We start from the raw sequence: 21,234 nt of genomic DNA, 5'->3' as shown, positions 1-21,234 counted from the left end.
TGCTGTTCTTTCCCTTATCAAAATCAAATGAAAAAAAAGTTGATGCCATTTCGACTGAAAACACGTAGAACTCGTGCATCGGCATTAACTGTATCCCAGCCATGCCATACGCGTTTCCAACACTCACATAAGGCTACATATGAAGATTAACCCAATTATCAACAAGCACTATTACTTGTAACCGATATATGTCGCGACTTGCACTCAAAAACAAATCCATATCACCCGTCGACAAGACAAAATATTTGATCTACCTGAACTAACTGTGATTATAATTTTATTTTAAAACCTGATAGGATGACAGCATAAACTTATTAAAGGCGAGGTTGAATCACCCCTAGCGCATCTTTCTCTTTCTCAAATCATGCATGCCTCCGAATATCTTCCCCCGTCTATATAGCTCTACCTGACAGGTGCAGAGACACACCAAGTCTTATCAAGACGATTTGAAGAGGGCAGAAAAAAAGTAGAAGAGTCTTTACAAACAAGCCCAGAGAGGCAATTTTCCGCTCATATAATTTCCCACCAAACATCTGAGGCAATAACAGGGTAACTGTGCTAGGATAGCATTGTGGACCTGGGTAAATATTAATATCATACTCAATTTAGCCAAGAGTACTTTTTTATTCACACCCAAGTGCTCCTTTGGGCTGTTCCAGGTGAAATCCATACACCCCTTTTGGAAGACACAACCTTTATCTCCCACACAAATGGAAATGGGGTTACTCTTCAGGTAACCCAGTCACCATTTGAAAATCATCCCTCCTGTGTTGAAGATTAAGGTTCTGCCTACCGGGGGGATGTATGGATTTTAACTGGAATAGCCTTTTTATCGCCTGGTTTACACTCATTCCACAAATCCAGTCTTCATCAAAACACATACATGGGGACAAGATAATTGTTCCGTATGAATAGTCCATCGGTCGTCTAGCCACAGCATCGTATTACGAGTTATGTAAAACAATAGGAAATACCATCTAGAACACTGCGACTTATCAGGAAATCTCCTGGAGTGGTTTCATCCCTACAGCTTATGCAAATGAACGGAGTCGTAGCTAGTATGCCAAAAGACATCCACACCTCGCCACGTTGTGGAGCACAAACGGAAATCGACACTGCCAAATGTGATTCTTCCACCAAGGACCAGTTTGCATTGAACCCAAGCCCGAGAGTGGGTCGTTTTCTCTCTTTTTCCCCTACTATTTTCCTGGTCATAGAGAAGGGAGGGAAGTGTGTGGTTATTTACATGCGCTTATGAAGTCCTTGTGCCTGATTGGCCCCAGGCTGTAATAGACCTCAGAGACAAACTCGCAACCCCGATAATATGGAAATCTCACTTTCGCCAAGGCTATTATAAAGTACAGCTCGCCTGCACTTAAGAATTCCGGTGCATAATTAATATGCTTTCATACTGGAGTGCCTGCTAGGAAGAATGGCTAAAATATTGATATTCCAGTGATATATACCCATACCTTGTATTCTCTTTGCATCTCTGTGGGACCAACACAATATCGAATGTGAAAATTTGACCTGCCATGTTCCCTAGGTGCTTAAATTTGGTCAATTTTCTCCCCGGCAGATTTATAAACCAAATTCAGCAACCTTGGTTGGTGAATATTTCCTATCCCATAGAATGAAACAAAAGATTAAAGACCAGTTTGATCATGTTGGGTCGGCATAATTTTGTATCATGAAATTCAAATTGGTGGTTTGATAGTACGTATTAAAATGCAGTATAAACAAGGAAACGCTCCTGCGCAGTAAATAGGAATCAATGGAGTAATGTCTCACTTCATGAATATGACTTGCGGAAAAAAGTCAGTCCCTGGGCTAGAGAAGTATAAATGGGACTAGAAGAGGAACTGCCACCAGGAGAGTGTAAAATAACAATCGGAATTCGCTACTATTTAATTAGTCGCAATAAAAGCTGGGTAGAGCGTTTGATTCCGTAATGACAACTTGAATTCTTTTCCACCACAGTTGGCTCGTTATTTACACTCAACATGTTGTCTTTTAAAACCTACAAAGAGTTTGTTCGACGAGGCGCACACCAATTAAAAACATCGCCACACAGCACACAATAGCAGATAATTAACTAACTGTAACAATAGAACTTGGTGTGGTAATTGTCAACATAGGGGACCAATTTAGATGGAAATATTTTGATGAACAAAGACAAGACTTGGATGACAAGGCTATTGTTCTCATCACAGGGACAAAGGTAATAATGAACAATAAGAACTAGAGCAATTCAAGCAATAATTAACATAATTGAGAACATCAGTACCTAGCCCACTCTTGCTATGAATGTATTTTCACTCCTCAAACAATGTAGATAGATGCATAGAGCTTCAATTATATTAACTTAATTTCCATATCCAATCATAACTGACTTGACTGTGCAATCATGACATGTCTCTGTACTTCAAAGCAAAGAGGCCCTGCATAGCATTTTAGGAGCGATCGTTATTTTTCATCCATAGACATGTTTGCTTTGTTTCCACAAACAATAACTTAATTCAACATTTGCTTTCTGCGTGTGTGTTGATTCAAACCAGAATCAATGCGGCAACTTCCTTTGGACAAAGAGAATCTTGACCGACTTGACCGCTTCGTTATAACGCTGTACCATCCATCATACACACAACAAACACTATTTTCAACAAGTGTCATAACTTGATTCAAAACTATTAAACAAACCCAAGATTATTTCCCATTTCTCTTTTTCGACTTTAAGCCTTGCATACATGAGATCGTAACCTGATAGTACACAACATACTGTATATCAGTTTACCTAGACTCATGCATGCAATTATTCACCTAGCCTGACGGTCTCTTTTCATCTCTCCGTCCCGACTTGTATCCGCTTCCCCTAACCCCCCTCTTGTTTTCGCACAGCCTCTCCAAAATCCAAAATCTCCCTCTTGTTGACGAGTGGCTGCTACTACAAGCAGTGTACACGTGCAAATCACAAATTATTCACCAACTAAATCCATCAGGTGGCACTGCCGCATAAAAATGACTAATTCATGAGACCAATCGCGCTTCACAACGCTTTATACACTCGCCCGCATATCATATTGGATATCTAGTTCCCATTTCAAAGTCTGAGCCGGCTTGCCGTGGATATATCTTTTTTCCTACAACATTTTTTCCCTCCTTGTACACACTTCACTTTCACATCTTTCATGGTTGTTCAGTTTTAATCACGTACAAGGTGCATGTTGAAATGGGGGTAAACGTCCGCCGAAGTACAGTACAACTGCACATTGCACTCCTCTCCCGAGTGAGTCTATAATGCGCCGACACACCTACACGGATTTGAGTAAACGACCAAGGTACCAATTTGTTCCATAACGATCCTTTACAAGGCGTTTTTTATTTTCAGTCTGTTCGCGAAGAGAGCCCCCAGTGATGCCCCTCTCTGCATTGCAAATGTGCAGCATGGCTGGCACAGGAAAATCAAATTTAGCAAATTAATCCAGGCTCAATTTAAAAGGAATTGTTGCCTGCAGTGGGTCCTTTGTGGTTTTACGCACTTGAAGGAAACAACCTTCAAACCACTGTGGAAGGTTCATTAAAAAGTGAACTTCTGCACAAGTCTCCTACATAAATGCAAGCAATAGAACACAATGTTTTGTGACAAAATCAAGCAAAATGAGAATGTTGCAATTTTAAGAGCTGGTTTAGAATTTCCGCCTCAACAGTGCTAAAATCGAATTTGATTATTTAGTGGGAATCATTTTATTCTCCCAAACTTATGTGCGATGGATTTGAAAAGTCAAGACAATCCATTTTGATTCACAAGGGTGAAATAAGTGGGAGACATTAGAAATGGCTCCTGTGAAACCTAAAATGGCTCCTGGTTCTTGTCAACCAGCCTGAACCAAGAGACACTTTTTGGCAGAAAAGTGGCTCCTGGCTGTCGACCTGCTTTATAATGATTTTAACATCTTGATATATTATTAAATCAGTGCCCATTTGGAACTGAATGTTCCTTTGGTAAATTAAGTACCGGTAAGCTTGATTAAGTTATATTTATAGTAGCAAAAAATGGTGTTTTGTGGAAACAAATAGAGGAATTTGAATTGGACTCATGCTCCTCCATACGGTACATTGCTGATCGAGATCGATGGGCAAATGTGATGCATGCTGGGTTTGGGAATGAAAAGGGCTCTCCTTCCCAGCATGCATCACTCTTGGCTGAGACAACACAAAATGATTCCTGCAAAAAAGACTGTCACAACTACATTGAAAATGTACCCGCATCGCCGGTATACCATTTTTCACCCTGCTGTGGCAGTGACGTCCACGCACTGAGGCAGCTATTTGGGTTGTGCATCTATGCCGCGTCTTAAAGCGCATACGATTTGAAGATATGCCAAATGAAATGCGCACCGACATCACTCCCACATCAAATTTGATTCTTGCAGTGCACAATGAAATTTAAACCATAGGCTGCAAATTTCACAACATAAAACAACTATCGGCATTCCTTTACTTTAGGGGGTTTTATAACAGCTGCCTTCTGCACTGGTTAGGGTTATAACACTGTACTTCCACAAGGCAGCTATAACATTGTAAAGTAAAAAAACGCCCAATTATCTGTTAAAAACTGACAAGTACCTTGCTATAAATGAGGACTCGTAATGTTGTGTGTACGCCCTCACCACCACGGGCTCTCTTGTTCATGTGACTACCACCATCTTCTTCTGCTGACCTCTTCGAACCTGAAACGATATTAAGAGAAACAATGTTGAATACATGTACAGTTACAATTACATGTATAAAATTAAAAAGAATCAACTTGGAATGGGTAGCATGCTAGATTTAATGGCAAACTTTTGTAAGGTACCGTACTTCCGGACAATGCCGGATATTGTGCGACTTTGACGATTTCTGAAATTTGCACAAAAATAGAATTCTTTCAGCTTTTAAATTTGAGCAGGTGCTACTGGCAATTAAAGTGATAAATATATCTACAAACTTATTTACGGCCGGAATTACAGAAGCAGTTAGGAACTGGCATGCACATGTGCATTTAAAATGGGAAAATAAAATTTGTGGTGAAGTACTCGCACCATTCTCTTGGTCGGGCTGACGTACGTTACAAAGGGGAAATAGCCTTGTAAAACCAGTGTGCACATGTGCAGTTCCCCTTTCTCGAGCTGGTTGCTATGCGCGCGCTTGTGCAAAGGGGACGAAGGGGACAATGACATGTTCACGGATGTCCGACTGAGTAAATGCTCTACTCTCTACAAACATTTTTTTAATAAACGGTCAACCTAAAATGTGCATAATATATAACATTAATTTACTTGGAAGGAATATCATGAAATCCATGTATGCAAAATGCAATATAAAATTGACTGAAGAATTTTTTTGATTTTATTGTCTCCTTTCGATAGATCATATAAAATCATGAAATCAAGCTTTAAAAATACTACAATCATGACAATAGTTATGTTACTTATTCCACATAAAAAACATGATTAACAACAAATAAAGAACCATATAAATATAGAAACCATGCCATTCTATTGATAAATTCAACATGGCTGCCATTGTTTAAATTGCATAATATTTCCTCAATAGATTTAAAAGATGCTACCGGCACTGCCTCATGACCAAGTCAAGATACATCACCTTGGTTTTGACCACCTTCACTTTGAATTTGTTCACCTTGATTGTACTGTTCAACATGCTGCTCTTCTTGGTACTGGTCTGCCATGATTGGTATTTATTTGGTATGACTATGAGGAAATGAAATTGCACTTGGGCCTAGTACTACAAGCACATGTACAGCAGTATGTACACTATGTACAGCAATGGCCGCCTCTCCAGAACAGAATGCACTCTCAGGCACAACCACGTTGCAGTGTTGAATGACTATGCACATGCACAACAGGATTTACACAGTGCAATGGCCTCTCTCTATCAATGACCAATTATGCAAATGACCAAACACAAGCATGGACCAATCACAATGGATGAACACACAGCCAGGGGTCTTCTAGCTGATGAATATTCATAAAAGTATTGATATTTTTTATTGCTTCTTTCTTTTGTTAAAATTTGATGAGGGTGAATAATAAATTAGACAACCATTTCCTCTAGGAGGAGAGGAAGTTAAAAATAATTTATGCCTAAATTTTATTTCATTTCATTGTTAAATTCACAAAAGGAAATGACCTAAAGATGTACATCTATGCTACAAATATTGTTAAACAAATAGATGTTTAATAAAGAAATAATATAAAATTCAATTCTAAATTTTGAAATAAATAAATTATACACTTTGAAAAATATAATTTAGAAATAAATGAAATCAATTTACAAAATGAAACCTCAAAATAAATACATTTTGAAATAAATTATTTGAATTTTCAAACAAATGTATTTTTACATAAATTAATGTTGAATAATTATATTTCATATTTTGAAATAAATGAAATTGTAAAAAAAACTTTAAAAAACCCAAATAAATAAATGAATAAACAAATAAATAAATAAATAAATACAAATATATAAATAAATTAATTAATAAAATATATAAATGAAGTTAGAGAAATATCTCAACAGAAAGCAAATTTTCTGTCAATTTAAATTTAAAGTTTTAATAATAAACATATAAATTATTTAATGCTTACAATTTTCTTATTATTTACAGTACCAGTTATGTAATAACAAAATAATGAAATGAAAGTTTACAATTAGAAGTGATTTTTTAAAGACACCAAGGAAAAAAATTACTTTTCCATTATTTTTCCCTTTTAAGAAAACTTAGCTTCAAATATTTCCCCTTTAGCATAGCTTCTCAGCTCATGATTTGCAACCCAATCTGGGTTATATCATGTCATCGAGTGGCCCACAGAATACCAATTTGAACTTGATAAACACATCAAAGCCAGAAAAAAAACAGTGTTTAATTTTTCAACCAAGATACTTGATTTTTGGTTTGTTATTTGTTTTTCTGTTACTGTTTCTGTTGCTTAATTTCACCCATAAAATGCAGGCCTAAACATTCAATGCAAATTAATCCGACTTATTTTACAAAAAGACTTTGTATGCTTGCACCAGCCGTGATGAAAATCACAATATTTCAAATATCATTAAATCTAGCCCTGCTTTGTTAAAATGATAAATTTGTCAACAATTTTTGATAGAAAAAGCAAACATAATACTACAGTTATTTTTCATCAGTTTTTTGTTGTTGAAAAAGCAAACATAATAATACAGTTAGCCTAAAATGCAGCAAAATGATCATCTGAACAACTGGGTCATAAGGTGACACTGTTTCAAATTAAGTAGGGTCTCTTCAGGAAAAGTCATGACAAATTAAAGCTTCATCGATATCATTAATGCCAAAACTGGCGGATGCAATTCAGCCAAACATTGCACATCAAGAGTTAGAGATCCGCCACACAACCAGCAATTAGTAGAGGATTACATCCGTAACTTGGTAACCACACAACATCAGTTGTGTGATCATCTGGACTACTATATCCAACAGCCAATTGAAACTCAATGTTTGCCTGTCAAAGAGTCGAAAAGTAAAGCGACATTCTGCTTGTTTGTAACCATCAAAATCTTGGCTAAACCTGTCATCAACATAATAATACAGAGGCAGCCGAAAAACACAAATCTCATACAAGGTGGGCAAGCCCGGCTGCATAGCTGACATGCCAAAGCTACTAATCTCACGAGCCAAGTTGGTTTGAATTTGGCATTGCCATCCAACCTACTTCTCCTCATTTCGAGAGACAAATTTGTGGCCTTTAGCAGGAAACGTGCTCGATAACGGGGACATGTGCGACTTTCAGCAGGATTATTTGGCGCTGTAAAAAATCTACATGAATATGCCCACCAGCACATAATCTGGCTAGCCAAGTGCATGGCTGGCTCAGTCCATTCAATTCAACTCATATTGAAAATAGGGGCTTATGATACTGGCAATATATAGGAATCTGTAGTGAACATGGGCTTCATATAACAATCTCATTGATTAAACCGAGGCATCTCTTAGACACACGATGTGTAATAGAGCGCAATTGTCGACTCCAAATACAGATAGTTTAATGCATGAAAATCAAAAGAACAATGCTGGGAATCTAACCATTTATAATTAATGCTGTCTCAAGATATACTAGGCATGTTTAGGCAATAAGTTTATAAACTGATTTCTAAGTTTTTTTTGGGGGTGGGGGAATCCACCACAACTGATGAAGTCATGATTCAGAACTTACAGTGACAAAAAAAAATCAACTTTCATTCTGTTCCTTTCTAGATTTCTCTTCATACAGGCCAGCATGCTTATTTAGCTTGAGCCTGGTCCCATCAGGACCCAAGTGTGTGTCCACCAGGATCAACTGGTTACACCAAAAAAGAAATTAATCTGACAGAGTATGGATGGATGCCAGGGATGGACGTGGCTTCAATCGGTCATCAGGGAACCCCTTACACCAGATAAAGAAGATAAATATTTCACTAATGGCTAAATCCTATAAACAAATGAAACTAATGAATGGGAACTATTCCACCGGGCAAAGGTGTTGTAAAATATGGTCCAGTAACAGCTAGATGAATGGCCATGTACCTTTCACATAGAGATGTGTATAAAGCATTGTCGCTTTCCATTTTGTTACGCTTCGCCTGCATGCCGCTCGTGGGTGCGAAGAAAGTAACATGCACTCCCCCGATAGATGTGATCAAACACCCGCTTACCAAAAATATTTACAATACAAGGTATCTATTAGACCATGACAATTCACTTGGAAGTAAACCCTGAATTAATAATGGTCTTCGGGGAATCACCACCTTTGATTGCATTTTGTCAATCTAATCGGTTTTTTGCCCCAACATGACTTCATGCTTTTAAACCCCAATGAGAGTTGGGGAAACCGAGGGGGCAACATTTGCACAAAAATATCCACGGGCGTAAAACATTTTAAAACAGTTGCCGAAATGGAGAACGGTTTTAAAAACCATGACATGCAAAGAGCTAGTTTAGTAACCATTCTCGGTGATCAAATCTAGTGCAAATGCCAAATGGAAACCTCAGGTTACCTCTAAAGTATTTTGCGTAGGGATAAATATATTGCACTGGGTCATATACTGCCTGTCTCTAATCACAAAGGGATATTCCATTTGATTTCCACTCCCTTATGGAAGAGTAAGATATGATCTTATTCTTCAGTTCTTTCACACAGAGAGTATGGCTGTATTATTATTGAGTTGTACCTGAATAGGAGATTCCATTTGAAGTCTACACTCCCTGTGTGTGAGATTTTAAGATCATGTCTTTTGAAGGGATGTTTTCAGCTAGAATGGCTCATTATAACATTTACATTTTTAGATGACATAGAGGGACATTTTTGCAAGTTTTATTTTTGACACTTTATGCATCGATTGCAGAGCTGCAAATTTAAATGTCTTTTGACATGGATATTTGGATCCATAGGGCTTAACATGATATCTTTGAAATCGAAAAACTAAAAAAACAAAAAAACAAAGCAAAACTGTTCAGAACTACTACAATCATGATACAAAATTAACACTGCTAAAATATCATGCTATACATGATCAATGGTCGCTGCAGCTTCCCTTCCCCTCCCCATCAGATATTATATGTGTATTAGTAAGTGACTTGTCTTCACTGTGCCTTGCCTATCGCCTGATGCTTAACTGCATGTATACTAAAAAACTGCTCTAGATCTGAAATCTCATTGGGTGAAAATAACCATGCCATTTTGTCACCATTCATTTCTACACAAGCAAAAAATATGACGAAAATATCTTTAAAAATCCAAATAAAACAATCAACCTGCAATGTTCACATCAAATATTCTATTACTGTAATATTTCAATCAAGTGTATATGTGACTGTTCCAGTATACCCCATATGGAAGACATGATCTTAATCTCTCATACAGGGGGTGTAGATTTCAAATGGAGTCACCCATCCAGGTAACCCCCATTTGAAATCACACTCCCTGAAGATTTAAGGTCATGTCTTCTTCAGGGGGTATATAGATTTTAACTGGAATAGCCCATTTTCTATCTAACAGAATAGATATTTTATGTACCATGTCTGTAATTTATTATTTTCCCATGAAGAGCTTTGTGTAATAGCCCAGTCAAGCGTATTACCTTAGTCTCCCCACACTGACAACTTGTCATCTTAAATGCATTTCCCATGGGCCAACTCCGATCTAAAATTACTCTCATATCTCACCATCATTTCACAGTTTTCTTGTTTTTGATATGAAGTCAAACTCAAGCCTTCAAAAAAATGTTTAAAAAAAATATGATTTCAATGTCAGTTTCGACACTTGTGAATCAATATTCCTTTATGCTTGTAATTTTCACTTTCAAAAACACAAGCCTGTCAGGTATTATACTAGTAATATGAATCACGTATGTTTGACTAAATGCTCGTTAAATTACGGAAAAACACACCAAAGTAATCATCTCACTCACTACTGATCTTACTATATCGCTTGATCTTTCCTTATAAAGCAAATCAATACGAGGAAAGCAATAACTATGAAACGGCAATCATTACTTAATTTCACGCCAAACTACCAATTTCACCCTCGCAGAAATTATTTTTTGTTTTATCAATCTGTACGACGACGACGAGGCAGAGGAACAATTAGGTTGTCAAAGGCTCTTGAGCACCGGCAGCACAAGCAATGAAATAAGAGGGGTTTATTTAGCAAGCAAGCAATCCAAGATCGCCGTAGGGGCTTACATAGGACTCACAATATAGATGGTTGGGTAGTCACATGTCTATTCTATCACATTTACACACCTACGGGGATTTTATCTGCTGCTTGCATAGTCGGAGCACCAGCCTCGTAAATGATGCATGTAGATACAATCTAGCAAAAGCTTTCCTTTCGTTTTAATCCAGAAAACAGTCGTTTTGTTCGTATTTCGTACGGCACAATTACACGAAAGAAAAGGCGCATAATGTGCTGCGGCAAGTGAGTTTACAGGGTAATCTACACAGCAGCAGGGTTGCCAAAAAATGTCAGCCTGAATCGTGGGTCAAATAATCAAAAAGTCACCAAATTTTTTATCTTACCAGATTTAATTCACAGGACAAGAAACTACTGAAAGTCATAGGAGCCAATGTTGAAAAGTCACCAATTTTTTCTTAACCACTTGCTTCTATAGGTCAGGAAATTGTCAAATGTTGTGGGGAAAATCTTATATTTGTGCCGCTTTTTGCAATATCGCAGTCGTACACAATACATGCCAAGGAAGCACCCACATCAAGATGGATTAATGCAGATCAATCTCCTTTTGTGTCCACTGCCCTATATGTCACACTGTTTAGTATTTTATGTGCAGAGATTGTTCCCGTCTCATTACAATCACCCGCTTAGTCTCTCAGTCCACGTAATCTCTAGAATCCAGATCCGACCAGTGACGCCAGCGATTATCAATGACAGATGTGGGTTCCTTTTGTCATTTTCACTTTGGGACAAAATGGCCTCATATCCAATGACACAGTTCAATAACCTTATTTAATAATGTACAAATAGATTGGGGTTAAAAAACTGTGTCCTGACAGATGAGCATGTTTTGGGACCACACGGTTTTGCACGTCTTGGTGCTCCCTCCTAAAGAGGAAACTTTATAACAACAAATTTCACTTTTTTGTACTGGAAAAATGTTGACCACGTGTGTCTACTGCAATGCAAACCAGGAGATTACAGCACAGGCCTGTGCATACATAACCCGGGTATATATTGCACAGGGCTGTCTTTAATGGATACTAACAGGATGGCGACTATCACTGATAGTAAATACGTAATGCGGAGAGACGGTCTAGTCCTTGGGATGCAATGAATTATTCACTGTGGGGGTCAGCAAACCGAGCACTATTTTGTAGTCGCAGTAGCGATTTAAACTCCATCTGTCTATTTCGAACACTACACTACAACCATATTTGGAACACATTTGTCACTCAAAACACGGTATGATTTATGTACGACGAGAGAATATAAAACATGTATTAGTGATAACAAGATTTGTTCAATTTTTTTCCCAAGGAATACTAAGCCAGCTTACATGATAATCTTCCTATTCAGTATTGCTACTAAACCACTTGACATTTAAGAGAAAACCGGCAAATTATTCATATGCACATGCTGATTAAAGAAAGAAGAAGAGAGAGAGAGAGAGAGAGCAGAGAAAATAGTCAGAATTTGAGCAGGCGTTTTGTCTCCTAATCCCAAATAGGAAATCCCAGGCATCTATATACCTATAATAGTACATACTCCAGCTTTGCATTTGTTACTTTCCAAATGCCCTCCGCCTACTTCACAGAGATTGTGTGAAACCTAAGGAGCCCACTCGTAATCGCTTTCGTAAATTCTCGGATCTCTTTTCACGAGTAACGTTACTTGTAGTTTGCATCCATAAGAAACGGCTGCCATTATATTGCTTCTTCATTGCATGCAAGCAAGTCGGTTCAGTCAGTCAGTCAGTCAGGTCTTCACTGAAACGGCCATTTTTTTCTCAACAACATTACACAAATAGGTACGACGCTAACGAAAACAGACTTTTTACGCCAAATTTAATTTGCTTCCTCCCTACAGTTACAATTATAGATTTGGGAGTAGGAGCAAAACAACTGCAATTTATAAGACACACATAGAGAGCCAACCAAGGCCAATAGGCTGTTCCAGTTAAAATCCATACACCCCCTGTGGAAGACATGACTTTAATCTTCCTGGGAGTATAACTTTCGAATGTGGTGTAAACCTGAATTGAAATCTACACCCCCTGTGTGTGAGATTAAAGTCATATCTTCCACAGGGGGTGTATGAATTTCAACTGGAACAGCCCGATACAAATTACTACTAGGGCATGCACACAGTAACCAATTTTTTGTTATTGTATGAGCGAGAGTGAGTGAGTAATAATAGTGGACCTGGACCTTCATTTAGCGAGGAGGCTAGCAGGGCACACATCACAGTCAATTCAATGACAGCCTGAGACTGTAACATTTGGATAGCAAATGCTTTTTGATTTGGTGAACACACAAGCCCCAAGCAAGGTTGCAATCATTTTAAAGCAGCTCGCTACATTATTGCTTTAGTTATGTGACGTCATGTGGGGAAATGGCGCCGGACTCGGGGCTAGTCTCTACCCAATACAACATTCTCTCTTATGACTGTCTGTATTGAACTCACACATAATCACATCCAATGCTATCTACTGAAGACAGCAACACCCCATACCGGATGGTCAACTCAGCTTTCCCCAATAAAACCACATTGGCTTTGACTTTTGCCAATTAAATGAAACTCGGGACTGCCCGCATATCAAACAACCCTTCGATTCTATTACTTTTTCTGGGTTTATTTCCCGTTCTCTCGTCAATGATTGTCACGGAGTGACGTCAAGAGAGGAGCAACTGGGCACGCAAGACTGTTACATGGACACTAGTAATCCACTCAGTGAGATAGCGTAAACCTCAAGAGGGACACTGATCAACATCCTGACAAAGCCAATCAATAAATTAACTACAACCTGTCTCTTGCCTCTTCCATGCAACTTATGTAATACCTGAGTTTCTACAAACCTAATGAAACTCTTCAAGAATATATTATGTAATACCATCAAATACTTTGAAATGTTTTGAATGAAGTAACTTAACTCAAAATTGAAAATTAATGTGTTTTTTTTGTTCAGTTGAACAAATTTAAATGTTACATACTTTTATGTTTCTATTTCTTTTCCCCCAACCTTATCCACACTCATCCATTCAAAGTTAGACAAGCAGCAACAATAACAAGATCAAAAACATTAACTAAAGTATATGATGTTCTGTATCAGTGGTAATTTTCGTATGCATTTATTTTCACGATTTGTACTGAGAAACACATTTTCGTTCTCACAAATGTCATATATGCGCGACTGCCAAGTCCTACCCTATATACTTGCAATACATTATTAAATGTTCTGTAGGGTGTATATATTTGTGACCATATACATATATTTCCAAGGTGTTAATTTCCCGGTTGGAACTCCATTTGCGAAAAAAAATCCTCACGAAAATTCCCACTTATACAGTAGCTGTGAAAATATCATTTCTTGCACTTTTCACATCATGACCTTATCTCCGTCTAACACACACGTCTACAGGCAAAATATCAGGGAGGACTAGAAATTCATCAGCAAATAATATAGCCATGGCCAATGTCGCAATCACAGGGCTGCCTGCCAATATGACTGGCTGTATACACATATGCCTCGACTATTAGATTAGAATAAGGCTCTGTAATTTGCCACCATTGTCCCCGCAAGGCAGCAAAAAGCTAGCCAGCCGGCCAGAAAAGGCGAGTTAAAGTCTTCACACACACAGCACATGCAAAGACATGTCTGTCCACTCACTGCTGCGTTTGACTTCTGAACTTTCGACAACCATGACAATTACAATTGGATTTTTGGAGGGGTCTTGGGACAGGTTTTCTTCCATACTGGGAGTGTGAATTTCAAATGGAATGACCTGCATGGGTGACTCCATTTGAAATCTGCACCTCCTGTGTGGGAGATTAAAGTCATGTCTTCCAGAGGAAGGGGTACTTATGGATGCATGCAGCTCTCATTTTAAAACTAACAAATAAATAATGTATTGTTTGTACTTGAAATAAGATTCAAAATGACCAGTTCAGTCGGACAATACCATCAGCTTTAGCAGATACTGCAAATTATGCTATCTACAGTAGACAGCAAATTATGCTATCTACAGTAGACATCAAATTATGCTATCTACAGTAGACATCAAATTATGCTATCTACACGTAGACAACAAATTATACTATCTACAGTAGACAACAAATTATGCTATCTACAGTAGACAGCAAATTATGCTATCTAGAGTAGACAGCAAATATCCAATTAAAACTGTCTTCAATAACACTTCACTTTAAATCAATGGGCAATTCCTGTTTAAATACATACACCCCTTATGAAAGACATGACCTTAATCTCCCACAAAGTGGGTGCATATCTCCTACAGAGTCACCCATTCAAGTGATCCCACTTGAACAACACACTTATTACGGTCATGTCTTCCATAGAGTGTATGTATTTCAACTCGAATAGCCCAATACTATCGCTTTTCCGATCTAAGTGCTTCCTTATTTCTCTCACAAAATCACACATCTATTTTCTTACCAATTACAAAGCTGATGTACGAGTTCCCTGCACAAAATCCGGCCCACTAATTTTGTTCCATCATCCACCTTTCTTTAACCATTTACTAGTGCCCTATCAGCTACACAATATTTGAACTTCCAAAGCCACCAGGAGAACATGTGTAGAAACGGTTTTACAACCTACCCTACGGACAAAATCAATTCCATTCCTTTCCTGCCAAGAAAAACAACGTCCAAAATAGGCTGCCGATTCCATTACGTTCAACGACTGATATTCAAAAGTCCGCAAAATGAAATGTAATGTTACGGGTGAGCCTGTCTAATAAATGCTATTGATATAGTACCCACTCCACAAACAACCTTGAATAGCCATGGTATTGTTTGTCCGTAACCAAACCCTGGAAATTATTTGCTTTTCTTTTAGTGCCCACCATCATCACATTCAACATGTTCAAAACGATTCTTTCTAGTACAATAACCAGCCGTCCCAATATTGCCACGATGTCAGGACTAATTTAATGACATTTTTTTATTGATCACATTTTTTTAATTGACCAGAAGAAACCTCCTTTTGTTTGTAATTCATTAAGATTTTCTTTGTTATTACCACCAGCCAAGCTTCTGTGTAATCAACTGAACTATTATGGTTATTTCAAACTATACAGTGTAGTCAATTATTCTTCCTTTCATACATGCACAGCTAAAGGTTTTCTTCTCACTAGTGCAGTAAGCCAGAGAATACATCTTAGGCTTCCCAGAATCCTTTGCAACATGATTATTTTATCAAATGACACTCCCATTACTTTGTACAGGGTTCCCTTTGTTTTCATTTTGAGAATAGTCTGGTTAAAAATGGGTTGATAGTAAAGAAATAAACATATTTTGCAAGATCTGGATGTGAGATGTTTGGTGAGGTACATTTCGTCACTATCGACCCATGTTGCACTAGATAGCAAATCAGTACAGAAAATTAAAATGGAAGTAATGCATTATGGGAAGTGTAAGACATCTTCTCTGGCAGTAAGCTAACATGACTAATTAATGCTCTAAAATTATTTATGTCAATGCAGCTGTACATTCTCTGTCGAATCATTTTTTTAATAATTTAAGGAGCAAAACTTGCTAATAATATATAATAAATTAAAAGATGAATGCATGGGAAATATTGCATGGGTGGAATATGGAGATCAATAATTGATGTAGGTAACTTTAATTTTGAACTACAATGAAAGTATGTCGACATTTTTTAACCTTATTACTTTCATTTTGAACAACTAACTAAAGTCGGCTACCATGCAACAAGTTGGGGTCAAACATATATGGTAAATGTTACCTAGAGGCATTAAATATAGAGTAATAAAAATTATTCACTTATATAATTGAAGGTACGACATGGTTTATTTGTTTTTAGCGATTCCAATTCATCTACAATTCATTATTGCCTATAATCACCCCCACCCCATCCATGCCCCAGATCACACACAGGATCAAATGTGTGTTATTTGTTATTGATTTGGTAATCTAGGTAAAACTCAACAAAAATATATGTTCCATGCCCCGCTGACTGAATATTTCCTCATCTATATATCCTTATGGTCAAGGGATTTCCTGTCCTCGCCAAAATGAAAACATCGGTTATTTTCATTGGCCCAAGATCGGGGAGGAGCAGAGGTGGCAGTGTGTTCATTAATGATACCATTCTCTGCATACACAATACACCATATGTTTAGGTTCCACCACCAAATTGCTCTTTAGCTATTTGGACAGTTTCAGTGACTCCATTGCCAAGTGTTGCTACAACAACTCAAATATCTAGGTAATAGAGTTAATCGGCTACTTATCAGACGATTTTCTCGTTCTCTCTCGCTCTCTTCTCAATCTCTCTTTCTCTTCAATCTAACACAGACTGTGCTTCACACTGTAAAGCAAGTAAAGTATGACCGTTGTCCAGGGAACCCAACTAGCAAGTACACAGCAAAAGGTTCAATTTGATCCAAGTCATCTAGGAATTTCAAACTGGCAACATGTCCCGAGTCCCAGGTGTGTTGATGAACCACTAGCTAGCCAATAATATTAATGGCTCAAAAATGATAAACAGCACCAAGCACTTTCGTCTGCTGTCCTCACAGGCTTCATATCTACTAGGAATATGAATGACGCAGAAGGGCATACCTATTGACAGGCAGACACACAGGCGGCCATCTTGGATTTCTCACATGAGATGTACTGCAATGCACACAAAAATGTGCCTGGCATTTGAAAAGTATTAGTGTTTTCTCTCTATTTCTGATGTAATAGAAAAAACCCTGCGTAGCCTAAATCTTTAAACAGGTATCTATATTTTTAAACAAAAAATCATAATATTATCTTCCTCTGTCTAATTTGTGTTTCTCACGTTCCTTATGTATCAGTCGAGGGACACTGCATTCCTCAATAAATATCCTGCACATATATATTTTTTAACTACTCAAACTAAACTATTCATTCAACCTGACACATATCTTAATAATATGTGATTTCTGCTTATTTTACTGAACACAATATAAACAAGCCAATTTTACGTTCAGCTCCGTTCCCCTGCATTTCCTAACCAGAACTGACAGCTTCCAATGGGGCCCAATAGGTTTATATACCGATTGCATCATTCATATTACGGCACCGTATTTTGGGCAGGAATAAATTAAACGAGTGCAAGAGACTAATACCATAATTGAAAATGCCCTCTGAATGGATTGTCGCAATGAGACCTTAAGTTTGCGTGCCATCAGTTCCAATTCCTCACTATAGATAACATTTGATTGAGATAACAGTAATATTGTGCATGCACACGATGACAACGACAACATCTGGCTGCATTGCAGTGTGTGCATGCATGCATCTTGGGGGCATTCAAATCCAGATTCAATTCATGGAGAAGAAAAAAAAAGAAAGAAAGAAGAATTCACTCTTGCTCCAATACCGCTAATTTGTATTCCTCCCGTATCTAATGAAGCGAGCACAGCAGATGTGTCGTGTGAATGCATCTAAAACTTGTTCAACCAAGGTTGCTGGCTATACAGGAATTAGGCATCAGCAAAGCCACGAGGTACACGGCACCTCGGGGGCAGTAACTAAATCATCATTCCGCAGCAAACGCATCAGACTCTACAATGTATGCACGGCCTATTACACCTGTACATGCGATACTCAATTTGCAAACTGGCACCACCTTACCCCAGAGGTGGTATGCAACCCGGTATAAAACTGCCATGACATCGGATAAAGCACATCTACACATTGGGCCACGTTTTTCATATATTCCCAGCCTCCAATCAAAGCAATCACAGATTTTATGCTACTTTTTTTCTCCTTCCCTAAGGACATACGACAAACATAGCATAGTAATCACCTACCAATGCAACCCGTGCTAAAGTGGTCGGACATGAACTTCTCTCTCCTAAACTGTTATTTTTCCACCTTTTTCTACCGGCTCATTCAAAATCCGATATATGCAAAACATATCATTCAGGATTGTAATGTAACGCAGTATGTATCAACATCGTGATGTGTGCATCCGAATTTATATACAATATGGCATAGATTTGGGAGTGCGAGTCGGATCGGTTTACCCTATTTTTCCAATATCTGTGCAAATCCCAAGACACTGAGAGAGGCCAATGCTCCCGTCCACACTGCACCAAAATGAGTTTACCCGGTATACTATGACACACACGCAAGTCGTGTGCTTCTCTACAACTTTAGTACGAGAATCCCTCGTCTTGAGAAGAGGAAAGACGAAAGGCCGCCATGTTGGATGAGAACCATTTAGCATCTGATGTATAGTATCACATTGTTGCCTAAGTTTTGTGCAAATTCATATATAAGATTATGAATTTTTTGATCATTTGCCATAAGCAACCTTTTGTGAGTGCATCATGTGATTTAAGAACTTACAAATTAACTTAAAAGAAGAAATACTCAACATTGATATGAAAAATATGAATTGGATTACATGCAAGAATGAGAGAGTACGGCTACAGTGTCAAGTACAGCTCGTCATATTTTCGGCTGTTTAAAATGGTATTGGGAGGATCTGCAGCCATAATAAGAGTGCCAACTTCACGCATCACCGCTGCAATTTTGCTCGAATACGACCCTGCATACTGAAGTTGGGATTTTAACGGCTCCGCGTTATGCTATTACATGGAATCGAGCTTACTCAACGCTCCTCAGCTTGTGTTACTATCAAAATGCGATGCGTTCGAGCGCAGCTCACTCAGCCAGATGCCGAGATGATAAAACACAAACACGGCGAGGCCGGGATGCCACTACACATGAACACCTGATCCTCGCAACGGCACACGCCACTACAAACTTTGCCTCCAAAACTCAACCTCTGGGGCTAACTTCTAATAGCTATCTACTGAAGATAGGTGTTGAATGACATGCCCAGCGTAACAGTACATTACCACATATCTGTAGAGAGACTACAGTGGGAGAACAGATACTAGAGAAAACACCCCTACAGAACATGTTCCAATGAACAGGTTACCATCATCTCTGACTCATCTTACATCCAAATTTGACAAAAATTGTCTTCAAAATTAAAACGTAAATCAACCTGACATGAAATATGGTCGCCTCATAAATCAAAAGGGAAAGATATAGAACAAGGGGTTACGCTGATAAACACCGACAATCTGTTATGCCCACTGTCAGTTTGGATTCCGTCTCTAATTTGGTTTTCACGTCCCTCTATGACATCAGCAGCGGCAAGCTTGTGAGTTCTTCCCTCCCCTCTTAACCCCTGTACAATCACATTATATGTGCAGAGCCACAAAAGTGGGTCAGCTCGCATGTTGTCTAACCTAATTCCAGCCCCTGTATTTTAATGCCTTGTTAAAGCGTATTCAAGTTTCACATACAGTACAAGACACATTTTGAATCTGAAATTTGAAAATCCTCCACAATCGTCAAAAGGGATGTTTTAAATAACCTTTCGACTGCTACCACTCATATTTGTGTCAACTAAACTCCCTTATACTTGAAAATCTTTAAATATGTTTAAACAATGCAAAATTTTGATATTTACAAATAAATTGGACTCTTAACATGTAGCATAGCCAGCATTGGGAGTAGAGAGGAGGTTAAGAACATATTCACGCATACATTATCCCCAATATGATCAGCATCCAATAGTACTTACTAAAGTCTGATGTGTCCTCGAGGCTTATTCCTGGATCAGCCCTGTGACCTTTGAGGTACAGCACGGATATCTGACCAAACCGACGACCACGCTAGTTCATTTCCAACAAGCCGGCCGGTGCTGTTAATGGCGAATCTTTAACGATAATTAACACCCAGCAAGATGAAAAGATCTGTCCGCACGAGGTAGATCAATACTTATAGCTAGCTCATAATATCGGTGAGGAAGATTTATCTTGGGCTATTCCATTTAAAATCAACATTCCCTCTGTGGAAGATTTTGGAAATATCTGCCACAGGGGGAGTATGAATTTTAAATGGAATGAGCAAATGGAATTAGGCAGTTCCATTTGAATTTCATACACCCTCTGAGAAAGATTCAACCTGAATCTTCCCCTGAGGGAGGGTGAGTTTCAAATGGAGCTGCTAATGTGTTCATTCCATTTGAAATTCATACTCCCCCTGTGGCAAATATTTCCAAAATCTTCCAAAGGGGGAATGTGAATTTTAAATGGAATAGCCCATTCATTATGATGGCTTGGGTGTAATTACTTGCCATAATGAATAATTTGTCACTTTTCGGAGGAGTCCTGGATGCTGTCTGAGCGCTAATTTGTTATCACAGATGGAGACGTCCGATTAGGTAATTACAACATACGAGTTTTAAGTACCGCAGGGTAATTATTACATAGATTTTTCTACTAATTACACGCCATAATCGCCGAACTAGGGGCCGCATTATTAATTTTACACGGTAAGCTGTTTCAATGTGATTTAATAAAGAGACACGATGGTATGCCTTTAAAACATGCATTGTAAGCTTTTAATGAACATTTCTAATGTGCACAAATCCGCAAAAAAGCACTCATGG

General features: G+C 38.2%; 1 protein-coding gene across 4 annotated transcripts in view; it reads right to left on the bottom strand.

Annotated features, from left to right (window-relative positions):
• LOC140159140 (heterogeneous nuclear ribonucleoprotein K-like) overlaps positions 1-21,234 on the bottom strand; it is a 210,819-nt gene that overhangs the window by 24,767 nt on the left and 164,818 nt on the right. For 2 of the 4 annotated variants that reach the window (XM_072182498.1, XM_072182499.1), the window contains exon 5: positions 4,627-4,730. In XM_072182498.1, coding sequence (XP_072038599.1) covers positions 4,627-4,730 — 104 coding nt within the window. Of the gene's footprint in view, positions 1-4,626; positions 4,731-5,646; positions 5,922-21,234 lie in introns of those variants that run through there. The other 2 variants (XM_072182496.1, XM_072182497.1) reach the window with 2 other exon arrangements.

The sequence above is a fragment of the Amphiura filiformis genome, chromosome 8 (genome assembly GCF_039555335.1).
Source record: "Amphiura filiformis chromosome 8, Afil_fr2py, whole genome shotgun sequence".
NCBI lineage: Eukaryota > Metazoa > Echinodermata > Ophiuroidea > Amphilepidida > Amphiuridae > Amphiura > Amphiura filiformis.
Note: the sequence above shows the minus strand (reverse complement) of the source record. Positions and strands in the feature narration are given on the sequence as shown.